The sequence below is a fragment of the Suillus paluster genome (assembly GCF_016628075.1).
Source record: "Suillus paluster strain FC165 chromosome Unknown EDB91scaffold_100, whole genome shotgun sequence".
Lineage (NCBI taxonomy): Eukaryota > Fungi > Basidiomycota > Agaricomycetes > Boletales > Suillaceae > Suillus > Suillus paluster.
In genome coordinates this window covers 59,383-73,814 of record NW_024537660.1, presented here as the reverse complement: position 1 = coordinate 73,814, position 14,432 = coordinate 59,383, and the positions used below count along the sequence as shown (strand labels likewise).

Sequence of the window (14,432 nt, the reverse complement as noted above, 5' to 3'; positions counted from 1 at the left end):
AAACAAACATAAACAACGCGGTATCGCGCCTCAAGTACTATCGCTACCAGACTCGTATCTCCTCCTCGACGGCCTCACCTTCTCTGTAAACCTCCTCGACAATAAGGACCTTCTCCCAAAGTATGCGCGGTTGACCCTCCCACCGACTAAAAGGCGCGGAACCACTCAAGAATTTATGCATTGACCCTCAGATCTCAGATGACGTCTGTATGTATGTAAGCCTATCCTAACTCATCACCGACTCATTCACATCCCACAGGGACATCCATCCATCAGCCACCCTATCTCGCGTCTACTTTTAAAACATACACTGTTTATAGCGTCTCTCTCCTGACAGGTGGACGGAGATAGGCGTGCGTGCGGCTCTGGGAGATACTGGTGCCTCCGCGTCTTCATATTTTTGCTCGATTTCGACTGATAATGATATATAGATGGTCCCGCAATGACAGAAATGCCGATGTTCGGAGGAACACATTCGTCCAAGAATACTCCATCTCTGACCATCCGCGTAGCACGCATCACTCCCGCTACCCGCGTCCCCCGCCCAGACGATCCGACACCCCGAATACCGCCCCGAATACCACCTCTTCATCTTCTCACAGGGAAACAAACAATCGGAGAACTAGCTGCCAACACAGGATCAAAGTCGATGTGGATGGCAAAGGAGAGGATTCAGAATCGGTGAGACACATTTACCGACTTCGAAACCACAAGGGCGAGGAAAGGAGAAGGTCAGGGAAACAGGTGGTATATTCAAAGTACCCGCGGCCCCCGCAAATGAAACCAACCACGCAGCTGATGCAGACGTCTTCGGATCCGTGAACTATCCTAAAAGCAAAACACGTGCAGTAGACGAGGAGATCGGTGATATAGAGAAGGAGAATAAATCAGTCCGCCCCCTTCCCTTGCACCTCGCTCTTACACTCAACATCGCATTCCACAGATCATCAAGAAATTCGCTGGGAGACATCTTGATGCAGTCGGCATATCCAAGTCGCATCCGGAGTTTAAGGAGCTCTTTGAGATCGTGTATCGTGGTACGGCGTTTGCTATTGTGCGTGATCACTCCTCTTCCTCCGTGGCTACGAACTCACCCTTGCTGTCTCAGAGAGCGCATGCATGATAAAGATGTCATGTATTTGGTTGTTGGCAGTATGTGTGACCTATTGTACGCATTACACTCTATTGGAGCTATGCAAACACATTAGTATGATCAAGTTGAAGCTGTCGATAATTCGAAAACAAAGTGCTCTGCTCCCCAAGGTCGTATTATCATCACCTTGGACTCCCGGACATCTGTCTACTTTAAGCCTGAAAACATTTTCTGCCTATCACGCCATGAATAGGAGTGCGTGCATGCTTTCATTTGATTCCGAGTCACCGTAATGCATGGATGGTAGGCTACTTGAGACGAAGGGCTATTTATGATCCTCCCAATCAGAGATCGTGAATTGACTCGCATAATCAGCATGGAGTTAGGAACCCGCATAGAACATATGATATAACAGAAGAGTCCATGATGCTACTAGCTATCATAAAAACGCGTTAAGAATGTGCAAGTTAAACAAAAGTAACGCATAGACATTAAATACTCCAATAAGATATTCGCCCAGAGTCAATCCAGACTCCAGAGCTGCAACAAAACAAATGGTGCAAGCACCTAAGCACCACCCACAGCAGCAGCACCAGCAGCCGGCCCAGGATAAACACTCCCCACAATCTCCTTAAACGCCCTATCATCTTCATACCGCTCCCTCGTTTGCGTGACGATCACCTGCAGTACAGGCCTTTCCCCATGCGTATCATCCACGTCGCACTCAAACGTGGAGGATGTGCTGAAACAGTTGAGAGCTTGAAGCACTGGGCTCGTCGGGCGCGAAGGGGGGTTGGAGCGTGGTAGTGCGCGTATAGAAGCAGAAGGAGAATTAGAGGCGGAGGGAGGTGGCGATCGCGAGAACACCCGTGCGAGTGTCATCTGCGTTCGAGATGGCCTCCGAGATGGCGTACGATTGGGATTAGGATTGGGGCGGATGATGGTGCGTGTGACCACGATATCGTCCCGGTCATGTACATCGACTTCTCGAGTGTGGGATGGAGGTACATCAATATCAGGCGCAGGAGACGACGCGCGTGTGTTTGTGATCGAAGCAGATGTAGAAGTAAGTGTGGACGAGCGCGATGTAGACCCTCCCTCCGAATATTCATCTCCATCACCACCCGCGAGAGGAACCACCACAACTTCATGATCCGGCCATACAGCACCCACAGCTTCTCGCACGGGGCGAGTTCTGACGCAAAGGCCCTGACCCATGGTCAGTTGTAAAGTGCCTATTTTAGATGGCGAGTTGGTTTTCTGAAGAACGGGCTGGTAAGCGTGATGTTAAGAACTTGAAGGAAATGAAATGAGATACTTACCGTGTTAGTGCGCCGCAGCGGGTCGAAACGTTGCGCGTCCATGGGATTGTAACGTGTAGGTTTCACTTCCATGTCTATTTTCATGGCCATGTCGATGCCTGTATGAGCTGCGGAGCTATCAAAGACCAGCTACAATTTCGGAATGCCCGTGAGGGGGAGGGAGAGATGACCCCCCCATGATTGCAAAGGAGGCATTTAAGCAAAATGCGCGATCCACAAGCGACTGTGGATGATAACTTTAGTGTGGAAGCAAAGCGCCCGCCACGCACCGTGACTGTGCCACCGGCGCTTTTTCTGTTGCTTTGTGCCCGTCTATGTGTGGGCGTGGGCGAATCGCATTGGTAAGGTGGCTTTGGCGTTGGTCAACCCATAGCCCTCGCTTTGTGTGATGGTGATGAAAAGTGAGTGGAATATTTAATCCGGTCATTTAAAAGCCTGATCCGCAACGGAACGTGGCGTCCAACCGAGCAGAAGAGGTGCCACGCATCAGTCGTTTACTTATCATGAATAAACAGGTCTGTGAGCACGTTCTTCCCTCGTGCGGTCGTCGTGCTGACTTCAACGTGTTTTATGTCTTCGCCCTGACGATTCTAACGTGTTCGCAGATATCCCACGCGCAATCAATGTATGAGCTTCGAAGCGGGCCTCGGCCATCTTACGCGCAGCTTGATGGGACAAAACCTGCATTTGAGATACGAAGAGCGAAGAGGGTAGTGCTGCCGAGGGAGCAGGCGCGGTTGGTCGTGGTGAGTGTTGGGGATTGAGAATCACGGTAGTGGTGCTTACTGCGAATGTGAATGTAATGTAGGTGCCGCCTAGATACACTGGTGACTACAATCGTGTTCAGGGGTGCCATGATGATGCTAGTACAAGGAGATGACTTACTTACCCAGGGCAACGTGGCCACGAAACGTCGACAGCCGAAGGGTCCGGTCGCTCCGGATGATATTTGAGTGCTGGTACTAGTTAATTATTGTGGTTTCAAATCAACCATGTGTAGCGTTAACAATATGTAGCAATGGACGTTATTTATCATGACTTACTAGTTTCGTATTTGGAAACATTCCTGCCAGCGCTTGTATGCCCAAGCCCGTCAGTTTGCCCACAATTTCCGGGTTGTGTTTGGAAATCACCTCCAGCTTCGGATCCTCTGATTTGCTTTTGTCGCTCATCGTAGCCTCAGGCCTTGATTAATATTCCGAAATCCTGCTGCACAAGAAGGCAGCTCGGCCCACTGCGGCAGCCAGAGAGCGAAACGTCGGAAGAAGTATCTTTCAACTTTGTTTGCTGCCGCTGCCTGCAGTGAGCAAAACTGAAGAATATCTCTTCAGACTGATTCAATGTCATCCACACGCAGTGTCTTGAATGTCGATATTGCACGAACGAGGATAATTTTCAGGCCTACCGATCACTACCAGTGTGCGTTAAGTTGCAAAACCGTTTGCCAAATGGTTTGGATGGCTTACATAACCACTTGTCGCCAACAAAACCTAATTCTTTGCTGACGTCTGGAAGCCAAGGACGTGATATCGGATATCGACCATATAATCATCCCCACGGGACCCCAAGGTCAGTTCTGAAGACCAGGGGTGGTGGGGCCTTATGTGCTTCAGTTTGCGGTTATACAATTGCGCCACGAGCTCACCTTCTTGCGCTTGGAGATATAATCAAGGACTCCCAGCGGATCAACGTGTCGTTCTGTGCGAATCTCATCATCATTGGCCCGACGTAATTTTCGAAGGAGTTTTTGGCGCTCATGGACGAGTGGATCTGGACATCAGGACGTGATAATGAGTGTGTCATTGTCTTCCATAGTCGAATCCAACAATGAGGGCAGGTAAGTGCTTATACAGGTTGCAGCTGTATGGTTGTATCGTGATCTCATCCTCAAGACTTTCTCTATGATTGCAAGCGGTCAAACCTGGTGTTCTCGCGGTCGATTTATTAGCATTGGCACTCGGAAGACCTTGGACTCGACTAAACTTTTTTGGAGTTCTTGGCGCTCACGAACGAGGAGACCGGACATTTTCAGCAACCCACCATCGACGAAACCGAGACCTTTAAGAGACGAAGAAGAGATCCCCAAGGGCCAATCCATCTTGCAGGACGTCGTAGTCGGTGGGAGGTGGTCATGCATTTCAGGTTCATACTAAATATGTCTACATAATGTGAGGACAGACTGTTTGTTTCTGCGGAAGTCAGTTGTGTCGACACACTTTCAAAGGGTTTTTCTGGACCCAGTCTTGGAGAATTTCCCTCGCAAGCAACAAGCAGAGTACTTCGAGTCTTGCGAGAATCGAAGTGCGCCCACCCAAACACCCTGCTGGTACGTCACCACGTTATCATCAGATGGGCCGCAAGGACATATTCATCGAAATTCCCCGATGATCCGCCGAAATAGACAGCGACTCAGCTGTTCCTAGTACATAGCCCGCTTCTTGATCGTCCAATTGAGTCGCAAAAGTCACTCTGATCCTTGCGCAGCTCGATCAGGATAATCTGTTCTCTCTTTTCGCAGCTTAGGTCTGCAATTGGTCTGTGTTAGATTGGCCACACGTTCACTGATGGAACTAATAGAGCCATCACCAACAGCATTTCTCTGTGTTCGAACACTCCGCGTTTGGGATCCAAAATCCCCCAGAATCTACTATGATTTGATTGTTTCGTGGCTTCTGAAACTACTCCCCCCTTCTACTAGATATCATACGATAATCCTCGCTGCGATCAATTCAAGCAACGGATATCCGGCGCGATCCCTACGAAAGGGTTGGATGGTGGTATATCTGGACGAACACCATCATTTTACGTTTAACAAGTCCAATATGGCGCTAGTCACAAATGATCCCGCTTAGTGTCCATTAATCGATTGGGATCATTTTCTCAGCTATTTCATAAGTTCGTGGAGAGTACGTCAGATGATGTTGGTGATATCTCACTATCTTTGACTGTGGTTTTGCAGCTGCATCCTCTATCGCGGTGGTATACGATTGGGGTGACCGAGGGTCTACTTGCAAATTGACATCTAATGGTCGATGTGGTATCAGTATCGACATTCGGACAAAAGGTAAGCTGATGCCAATACCGGCGCAGCCATCTCACTAAGAATTGTTTATAGATTGAAATTATCTGGGTGAGCAGGTAGAAGCAAAACAACACAATACAATTAATTCGGGGCAGTGACAATTCATGGCTGTTTTATACGTCAGCGTGCGTACATCATGTTCTAAGCGCAGTGACGAGTCGTGCTGACTTCAAAATATGCTAGGAGCGCTACATCGGATTCCTATATTCTGCATGTCTGTAAGGCTTACAATTGTAGTACTGCTTTGTGCTAATAAGCCATTTCTCGGCATCGTTTTACTTGTGTATGTATCCTCATCTTACACTGTTTTATTCTTCTCACTGGCGGCATGTAGGGTGTCTCCCGTCAGTCTCGATGACAGAAGTGGGTATTCTGCACCGATTCCTGCCATTCTCGTTCAACTAACTGCACACCTACTAAGGGGCGAGTTATACTCTGGGCCAGCTTGTTACTTCGACATGGTGATTCCAACAGTTGCGAGTTCATGTGCAGCATCGAGCCCATCAATGCGCAACAGTGACTGTATTTTGCAAGCACTATCATTCCCTTCATAAAGCCATGGATGCCTGTCGTCGTAATTTTTTTGGCCGGTGAGCTCAGTGTCGGTACCTTACTGATATTGACTTGACTGAAATTTCATGCAAGTCATCACGATCATTCGGATACAGATCATGTATCAGTGATCCAAAAAGATGCTTGTATTTCTCGTTGTATTCTTCCTGACTTTCTTGATTGCCAGCGAAGTAATGTTGGTAATAGCAAACATCCATACTTCATGGGGTGAGTTTTAATTGTGGATGAAAGCCTTAAGCGCATGAGACTCGTGGACAGATACCAGAGGAGCTCGTCCTGTCTGGATTCTATCTTTGTTCTGTTGTCGTTGATACTGATGGCATGCGTCTGAACGACAAGACTTGGATAACCACGATTGGATGGGATATCCTCGCCTTGTTGCTTTTCCTGGATTGTCACACTTCTCTTAACTGCGACAGGTTGTTATTCAAAACTCGGTTGCTGTACTTTGTAGGGTGAGCTCAGAAATGTCGGTCATTTGGATGTTATTTTCTGATTCCACTCAAGTTCCGCATGTGCTAGCATTGCTGCTGCATCTTGCTTCAACTCGACTCGCTGTCTCAAAAGTTCATGGTGCGCCGATCTGTTTTTGACTCTGACCATCCCTCATTATTTCGACAGAACTCATCATCCGTGGCAACTGGTATTTATGTCGGAGTTGGCCGAATTGCCCAGCTCTTGCAGATATTCGTGCTGGAACCACGTCTCATCCTTAGGGTTCGAGAATACCATCCCAAGCTCGTGGTCAGGTCTGATGAAGGAATCGGCATGACTACAATGGCTTTCCACGAGTGCGGACACATATCAACCGGGGGTAGTGTGTAGGGAAACGATCCAGGTGATCAACCTGGGTACTGTGCAGGGAGCATGTATTTTTTTCTTGGAATTTCATTGTGGTATTGATTTGGAAGACAGAATCTGGGCTGGTAAAAGTTGCAGCCCCACAGTCTATATCTTTCCGTACATGCTGCAGAGCAAATTCACTATTGTCATGCTTCCACCCTCACGAATCACAGTTTGGAATTTTTGATTGGGAAGATGTGGTTGTATTGACATGTACTCATGTTATCTAGCTGTCCTCAGTGCTAGGTAGTAGGACGGCACCCCTCGGAACTCCCACCTCAAACGTCCGCTGGATAGGGGCGCGCCTCTGTCACAACAGTGGAGACGCAAAAAAAGCCCCGGAATGAGCGTGCGACATTCCGGTCTGAGGATATTACCGGCATCAATAGTAAGCTCAAGGCGGACGACAGCAATTGTTGAGCGGTAGTCCTAAGTCGAAGGTAGGAGCTGGTGGGAGGACGCTGAAATTGTGAGACCGATCAGTGTTACAAGTCATCCCTACCTGTAACAGCCTGTAACGGGATCACGGAGACATGGCATTCACATTTCTAAATGAGATGCCTGGAAAGACTCCGGAATGTGTGAACCGATCCATATCTTCATCTGACCGGGACCGGAAAGCAAAAGGACGAGTGGCCTTAGACCTATTACAGGTCACCGTAACAGGTGGCGCTACCCCACCGCTAGAATGTGGCTAGAGCAGTACTAGTGTCAGCTAGGTGCGTCGGCAAGGAAACGTTGCTTGCGAATCATGTTGTACGTTCCTTGACTGACCTGATACTGAATATGGACTGGACGCATGTTCTCGGAAAAGGCTGGTAAACGTAACCGTCGGCGGCGTTCAATATCCACGACATAGACGGCAGCACATTTGTCTTTAAATGGCTTCGATGCAGCTACGAAACAACGAGGAGCTATGGCCACTTCGAGTTCACAGAGGCGACCACTAAGATTTTGTTCCGAAAAACAAGTTTAAGTGTGGGGGTATTCGGTGGTTGGTCGTCAGGGATTGACAATTGAAATATTTTCACGATCCTTCAACACTTGACTTAGCATCTGGTACAATTTCCGAAAGAATTATTACCTCTCAAAACACGTGGTTTGTAAACTCATGAACCACCAGTAACGCACTATTTTGTGCTCCAGAATCTAGGGCCCGGGTAGCAGAGAAAGCATGGACTCCATAGGAGTTGGAGTCGTAAATCAGAACTATGATCGTTTCCGAGTCCACATCGTAGCAGACGATTTGCTTCGTCGCCAACGACCCATCAAGACCGTATTTCCGATATCATCAGAGAGGTGCTCGTGCGTGGAGTAGTTTTACTGCGAGTGTGGGGGACGTTCGTGATGATTACCGGTTCCTTGCCATAACTTGGCGCTTTGCGTCAATGAATTCTCGATGTGAAGCGTAAGCGCAGTTTGGCCAGGAAAGGGACCGGGTACAGGTAAACGAGGTAGTTTGCAAGACTTGCATACAGTGCTCCAGACGATCCTGGCTGGCTTGCTAGGAAGTACCGCAGACCTGCCGCCGCCGCCTGTGATCATCGATTATCCATTAGTGCACGAAGTCGTATTTCTGCACTGGGAGGAAAGTGAAGATGTTCAAGGGTTTCTGCAGGCAGTTGTCTCCATCACTGGGTTGCCGAATTAGTTGTACACTAATCAGTGATTGGTCTCGATGGTCTTGTCACTTGTGTACTGGATTATACTCTGGGAGCACTTCGGAGATACCACTGATTAGCATCGCAGGTGATATTTCCTCGGTGCTAAGAGCGTTGGTAATCTGGGCGATCCTGCCCGGGAACAGAACATATGTTTGTATCATGATGGCATGATGGCTGGAATGCTGTAGTGTAGCGTTACGCACTGAGTTGAGTACGATTTCAGTAAGTAATAAATAATAAATAATAATAATAAATCTCTTAATTTGAATATTTTATTTAAATATTCTCTTCAACAAACCATCCCATGTAAGTACCGTTTCAGCCAAATTCTCAAAGGCTGAGAGCGATATGCCAACCAGGACTGTCATGCGTCCCATTGCCAGCCTCCCAGCTGAATTCAAAAGCTTGTACCGGCTCTTTCTTCGAGCTAATTCCGCGGTGGTTCTCCATCATTCGCCATCAAAAACGCAAGTTCATCGGCTGTGGAGACCTGTCTTCGACGAAGCTGCACTCAAAATCCATAGACTTCAGCATCATGACGTTTGTCAACCTGAGCGGGACCGTATTGTCCAGTGGCTCTATACTTGGCACAAACGGGGTGGGCTCATCTAATTCTTTATGCGTCATGCGTCATATTGAGATTTGGATGATCTGCCGGCATTTCCAGTGGACCACACACTTTCGCTGCTCGCAACCGCGGCGGTATCACGAGGACTCGCCCATAAAATCACTCGCAATCTAAAATGGCTACGACAAAGCCATGTTTTGTGGGTCGAGAAATTGTATTACTCCCACAAGCCTTTCTGGAAGCCGCAACTTCCTCCGACGTCCTCGCAGTACCAACCTTACTCGCTTCCAACACCTGGTAGTAAGCCCGATAACGTACTCGGGAGAAAAAGGAACACGAGGCTTTTTGACGAGCAGTGTTCGAACGCACTGGGTGAGGTCATAAAGATGGCTGAAGGAAAGCATAATATCATTCTGGGGAGACTTCGCCTTAAACGTTGGCAGCAAGAATGGTCGTCATGACTGTGCGCACATAATGGTGATTTAGACCATATGATTGAAACTCATTGAACGAAAGTTTGACGAAAGTCGACAACTTTCTTTTGTTGCAGTGACTTGGGCTAATTCACTTGTTCCCATGCTTGTCTGATATCCGTTATGCCCGCATACAACCTTGGAGACAAGTATGTGGTCCATTCCTTATCACTGCGAGACAATAAATCCTGCCACCTGGCGTTGTGTGGCTCACCCAGCAAACTCTGTTTCGCTTTGAGCTATTCCATTCACAGGCTGGCGGTCCTACTATTGTTGTTGCAATGCCACGTGCGCGACACGGGTGCTCTGAAGACACCTTCATCCCATAACGGGTACTAGTTATTGTGGATGGCAGGTATGCCTACAATCAGTGGTGGCCACGATGGCATAAAAAGGTGTTGAAGAGTGACAGTCCACCACCCATGCCCGCGCAGCTGTGCTCCGCCTAACATATTCATATCCACACTGTACTTTTCATATGGCATATCGTTCCTCAGCGAGTTTTCGACCTGAAGTTGCTGGTCAATCTGGGTCTTCACACCCTCGTTTGATTTCGCATATACCACTTCAGGACGAGATTTTGGAAATTGAGGAATCAAGATCGAGGCCAATCTATGAAGATATGAAGAATATCCAATATTGGATCAAAACGGTCAATTCGGTTAGTGCTCGAATGAAATGATGCTACTATCTGACTTATCGCAAATTCGTCAGAACGAAATGCCTGATATTAACTGCAACGTGCCCTCGTCGCCGAACGGCATCTTTACACATCCATTCAACTCCTTCAGCCTCTACGATCATTGTGATATGCAGGATGAAGGGGATGGTGAATACGGGTCCTGTGACGGCCTTGGCGGCCTGGTGACTTTTGATATAAGTGCCTGGCTAGCTCACGACATGCCATCTCTATCGGACAGTAGTGATGACACTACTGCCGCTTCTGCTATTTCCGACGCAGCGCCACAATACATCGACATTGCTTGGGACAGTCCTTGGTATCGCTTACCTGGGTCCTGCAGTCCAATTACTTCTTCGCCTCCCCATGATTCCTATTCTTGCGCATGTTCACCGGATGTACGGCAAGCTATGGAACAACAGGAGCTTCTACTTGACCTTTTCCACGATGAGCTGCGTCGGATCATTCCGAGTAGTCACGGTTATAACTCTGCTTGGTTGGAAGATGTCGACCCAGACCTGGTTCTTTCACCAGTGCAGAGCTACGAAGAGCTGTGCTGGCAATCAGCGGTCTCTGAAATCCATGTGACCCGCAAGCCTTTTCCTGATGTGCCTGTAGGGCCTTGGGATGTTAATGGCGCGTTTTAAGAGGTTTGCTTAGCAGGGATGTTAGGCAACTTGAGCTCATTTCGTTGTTATCATAGTCTATACTGTTATATACTGGTATCACTTTTTTCGCATCCCTTTGTAAGAGTAGTTTGTGATTCGCTTCCTCGTCTCTTCCGACCTCGAATTTGTAATACTTTGACATATTACTGAATAACATCTCACACACCACTGGCAGCTTATCGCTGCTCGCTTCCTCAGCTCGCCTCAGTTGTTCGCGAGAGCAGGTCCTTCAAGCCGAATACAGGTCTTTATCTGTTCACCCATTGTGAGTGCTGATGCGCTGATGGCCTAAGAGGGTGCTCCACCATGATTGCGCCGCGGTGCCGCGTCGTCAAGCCCTCTTTCTTTGGTTAAAGACACTGCATAGTTGGTAGACTTACCAATCGTAACATTTTTGGGGATACTATGGCCGCCATCATCCCGTTGGAACAAGCATTGCCATTCTGCACCCCTGGAGTGTAGAAGCTGGGAGACCAAGCGGTAGGCTGGGTAGCTTATCTTCAAAGCCGTTCAGCGAGCGCAATAAAACGTTGATCTCACGCCAAAGCATCTCTTTAGAAGTTCAGATTAATCCCCTCGATCTTCTCATCTCCGCTTGACCTCAAGGGCGATACGCGGTATGTAACGTCACCAACGTCACCGCCCATAGCGTTCAGGGCTGGTCCTATTCGGTAGGATAAATTTATCTAGTTACTACTTTGGGTCTCACGGCTGCTTTTCGCTGAATTTGTCGCCTCCGAATATCAGTACCGCCATATCCAGATATCTCTACATATAAAATGAGTCCAGTTTCCATACCGCCGACCAAAACCCATCTCAACAAATTAGTATGGCTAACCTCGAAAAATACGATAGCTTCCTCTCCACTCTCCATGGAGCATCGTCCAGCGGATGGACTGAAGCTCAGGAATCTGTGAGTGCCACCTGTGACCCTGAGCATTCACGGAACGCTCAATATCACTGTGCTAGGCGTTGCTCGAGCCATACACCTACATCACTGCCAACCCCGGCAAAGAGATTCGGGGAAAGCTCGTCGAAAGCTTTAACCTCTGGCTTAACGTCCCCAAGGATAAACTTGTGGTCATCAACCGTGTTGTTGGCCTTCTCCACAATGCCAGTCTCTTGTAAGTATCTGCACGTCGTCAGATTCATTTCAACACCGACTAATACTTAAAATTTACAGGGTCGACGACATCGAAGATGACTCTCAGCTAAGACGTGGGATTCCAGGTTCGTCCAGTGTCGGCGCTGCCCCTGACAAGGATTATTGATGTGATCTCTTCTAGTCGCCCACAAAATATACGGCGTTCCTCAAACTATTAATACCGCCAATTACGTGTACTTCCTGGCATACCAAGAACTCTCGGCTCTGAGGCCAACTGTTAGACGTCGCGCTCCCACTTCGAGCGCAAGTTCAGATAGTGGGCTCGGGGACGACAGTCCAGCTGCCGACAAATCTGATTTCCCTGAACGCATCATTCCTGATTATGACCTGGACCTCGTAGTGAACGGTATGTGATTCACTTGCCGTCATCATCACGGAGAGTCTTAACGCCACAATTTGGGTAGAGGAGCTCATGTCCCTCCACCGTGGGCAGGGCATGGACATTCTGTGGCGTGATACCCTGCGCTGTCCCACTGAAGATGAGTATGTGGATATGGTTAAAGCTAGTAGGTTGTCGTCATTGTCTCAGATGCCTCTTGTGAACAAGCTATTTGCCAGAAACGGGTGGTCTTCTCAGGATTGCCGTCAAACTCATGATGGCATGCGCTACGACAAACACGAATGTGTAAGTTTCATACATGGAGCTCCTTCATTTTTCCCGAACTGACTGAGACTCCACCTAGTGACTACATCCCTTTGACCGACCTTATTGGGGTTCATTTCCAAATACGTGATGACTACATGAACCTGCAGAGTAATATCGTTAGTCTATCCGAATTCTGAGACAATGTGAGACGAACTAAACCTTTTGTTTGTAGTACACGGACAACAAGGGCTTTGCAGAAGATTTGTCGGAAGGGAAATTCTCCTTCCCCATCGTTCACGGCATTCTTGAAAATCCCGACAACCGACAGATCATGAGTGGGTTTTTGAGGTCTTTCTTCCGGATCTGTCTAATTCAGTTTCATTGTTAGATGTCCTACAAAAGCGCCCAAAGACTCCTACCCTCAAGCACCACACTATCAACTACCTCAGGGACACTACCAAGTCGTTTGACTACACTCTGGCGGTGCTCAGAAAGTTGGAACGCCAAGGTAGGGAAGAAGTTGAGAGACTGGGTGGAAACCCTATGTTGTCTGCAATTTTGGACAAGCTCCATGTCGATGCATGAAACACGACGTCCTTGATTGATATGTACTGTAATGTCACGGCCGTGGATATCCCACATAGATCATATGTACTGTAATATTTGGAGGCTCTTATTGATCATTCTATTCTCGATCCTGGGATCACTGATCGAGAACGTTTTAAGACTAGACTAGAAATCGACAGCACTTTACAAGTGAAACAAAACTCCGCTACTCGAAGTCATGAACTTCTATTTATGGTACGTCTGAGGCTTCTGGATTGTTCCCGTCTTCGGGATAGTCTTCGCCAAAGAAGTCATCTCCTTCAGCGATGTGATGCGCTGCCGAGCTAGTGTGATCATCTTTTCTACGAGATGATTCTATTCCTTCGTTTCTCCGAGAATGATCTGGGTTATCAACAGCTGTTCGGCTACCAGCCTCGAGCTCGTTTTCAGGTTGTTTGCTAATTTCGCTACGCTGCATCCGGTCTTGGATGAGAGCACGGATCGTCATGCGTTGGTCATTATCGTCAGAAGTTGTCGAAATGGAATCGATGTGTCGCCTTTCTGGAGGAAAAAGTGATATGTACTTTTTGGTCTTCGGGTAGTGCTATAGCATCCTTCGTTTGAAAAAAATCATTGCATGAGAATCAGGACTCTCGTACCAGAACATAGTTGAGGTCCACTCTCAAACCTTCGAGTTCGCCTTCTAGCTTTTCCCTCTCCTTTCCTTGTGCAGATGTAAGGTCGCGTTTGACTTGCTTGATCCTACGGACCAGTTTCTGGCGCTCTTCGCTGATCCAGCTACTGACAGAGTAACATATGATGTGAACTCACCAAAGAACTTGACTTTGTGATACTTCATAGCATACGTTCGCTCCTTCCTTGCCATTTCCGCACGAGCAAGGTCAGCTTCAAGCGCTTTCAGCCTTCGCTCAGTCTCCACGCGAACATCAGCTGCAAGATTTTCTTTTGCCAATAATCGTCGTGTTTGACGTAGTGAAGATTTGATTTTTTGAACACCTGGCAGGGACTCTTGTGCGTTGTGAAGATTATTAGCGCTTCTTCTTGGTCCGTTTTGGACCTGAGCGGGGTGAAGAATTGGCTGCGGGCTTGCTTTCGTGAGTAGCCTGAGGTGCCATCACGGTGGTGGAGATCAGAAGAACGAGTTTAGGG

At 48.0% G+C, this 14,432-nt stretch overlaps 7 protein-coding genes across 7 annotated transcripts; 4 read left to right on the top strand and 3 right to left on the bottom strand.

The window, feature by feature from the left end:
* Nucleotides 1–442: 442 nt before the first annotated feature.
* EDB91DRAFT_1254126 (uncharacterized protein) lies at nucleotides 443–1,123 on the top strand (the record flags this gene model as incomplete). Its single annotated transcript, XM_041323760.1, has 4 exons — nucleotides 443–681; nucleotides 737–890; nucleotides 944–1,054; nucleotides 1,109–1,123. 4 exons carry the CDS (start codon nucleotides 443–445, stop codon nucleotides 1,121–1,123), a joined length of 519 nt encoding a protein of 172 aa, XP_041171553.1.
* A 319-nt stretch (nucleotides 1,124–1,442) lies between these two features.
* EDB91DRAFT_54691 (uncharacterized protein) lies at nucleotides 1,443–2,739 on the bottom strand. Its single transcript, XM_041327670.1, has 2 exons — nucleotides 2,416–2,739; nucleotides 1,443–2,353 (listed from the first exon to the last, which is right to left on the bottom strand). Exons 1-2 carry the CDS (start codon nucleotides 2,503–2,505, stop codon nucleotides 1,661–1,663), a joined length of 783 nt encoding a protein of 260 aa, XP_041171552.1. The 5' UTR covers nucleotides 2,506–2,739; the 3' UTR covers nucleotides 1,443–1,660.
* Nucleotides 2,740–2,973: 234 nt separating this feature from the next.
* Nucleotides 2,974–3,587, bottom strand: EDB91DRAFT_1086621 (uncharacterized protein; the record flags this gene model as incomplete). Its single annotated transcript, XM_041316073.1, has 4 exons — nucleotides 2,974–3,096; nucleotides 3,202–3,239; nucleotides 3,305–3,377; nucleotides 3,459–3,587. The coding sequence occupies 4 exons, from the start codon at nucleotides 3,585–3,587 to the stop codon at nucleotides 2,974–2,976; spliced, it is 363 nt and encodes a 120-aa protein (XP_041171551.1).
* Nucleotides 3,588–8,943: 5,356 nt separating this feature from the next.
* EDB91DRAFT_1061418 (uncharacterized protein) lies at nucleotides 8,944–9,606 on the top strand (the record flags this gene model as incomplete). Its single annotated transcript, XM_041314441.1, has 2 exons — nucleotides 8,944–9,175; nucleotides 9,245–9,606. The coding sequence occupies 2 exons, from the start codon at nucleotides 8,944–8,946 to the stop codon at nucleotides 9,604–9,606; spliced, it is 594 nt and encodes a 197-aa protein (XP_041171550.1).
* A 38-nt stretch (nucleotides 9,607–9,644) lies between these two features.
* Nucleotides 9,645–10,944, top strand: EDB91DRAFT_1263398 (uncharacterized protein; the record flags this gene model as incomplete). The annotated part of the gene is made up of 2 exons (XM_041324450.1): nucleotides 9,645–10,279; nucleotides 10,333–10,944. Exons 1-2 carry the CDS (start codon nucleotides 10,097–10,099, stop codon nucleotides 10,942–10,944), a joined length of 795 nt encoding a protein of 264 aa, XP_041171549.1. The 5' UTR covers nucleotides 9,645–10,096.
* An 850-nt stretch (nucleotides 10,945–11,794) lies between these two features.
* Nucleotides 11,795–13,509, top strand: EDB91DRAFT_1263392 (isoprenoid synthase domain-containing protein; the record flags this gene model as incomplete). The annotated part of the gene is made up of 9 exons (XM_041324449.1): nucleotides 11,795–11,878; nucleotides 11,935–12,089; nucleotides 12,149–12,195; nucleotides 12,252–12,476; nucleotides 12,535–12,636; nucleotides 12,689–12,755; nucleotides 12,814–12,892; nucleotides 12,949–13,051; nucleotides 13,105–13,509. The coding sequence occupies 9 exons, from the start codon at nucleotides 11,795–11,797 to the stop codon at nucleotides 13,299–13,301; spliced, it is 1,059 nt and encodes a 352-aa protein (XP_041171548.1). The 3' UTR covers nucleotides 13,302–13,509.
* EDB91DRAFT_1165436 (uncharacterized protein) lies at nucleotides 13,449–14,426 on the bottom strand. The gene is made up of 4 exons (XM_041319961.1): nucleotides 14,341–14,426; nucleotides 14,094–14,291; nucleotides 13,922–14,046; nucleotides 13,449–13,866 (listed from the first exon to the last, which is right to left on the bottom strand). The coding sequence occupies exons 1-4, from the start codon at nucleotides 14,396–14,398 to the stop codon at nucleotides 13,513–13,515; spliced, it is 735 nt and encodes a 244-aa protein (XP_041171547.1). The 5' UTR covers nucleotides 14,399–14,426; the 3' UTR covers nucleotides 13,449–13,512.
* Nucleotides 14,427–14,432: the final 6 nt, after the last annotated feature.

What these genes read in the sequence shown, in the direction of transcription:
- EDB91DRAFT_54691 (XM_041327670.1), bottom strand. Translation starts at nt 2,505, where the DNA reads ATGGCCATGAAAATAGACATGGAAGTGAAACCTACACGTTACAATCCC. An exon ending in CGCTGCGGCGCACTAACACG is followed by an intron (nt 2,354 to 2,415) that starts GTAAGTATCTCA and finishes CCCGTTCTTCAG; the next exon opens with AAAACCAACTCGCCATCTAA.
- EDB91DRAFT_1165436 (XM_041319961.1), bottom strand. Translation starts at nt 14,398, where the DNA reads ATGGCACCTCAGGCTACTCACGAAAGCAAGCCCGCAGCCAATTCTTCA. An exon ending in CAATTCTTCACCCCGCTCAG is followed by an intron (nt 14,292 to 14,340) that starts GTCCAAAACGGA and finishes ACAACGCACAAG; the next exon opens with AGTCCCTGCCAGGTGTTCAA. An exon ending in TGGACCTCAACTATGTTCTG is followed by an intron (nt 13,867 to 13,921) that starts GTACGAGAGTCC and finishes AGGATGCTATAG; the next exon opens with CACTACCCGAAGACCAAAAA.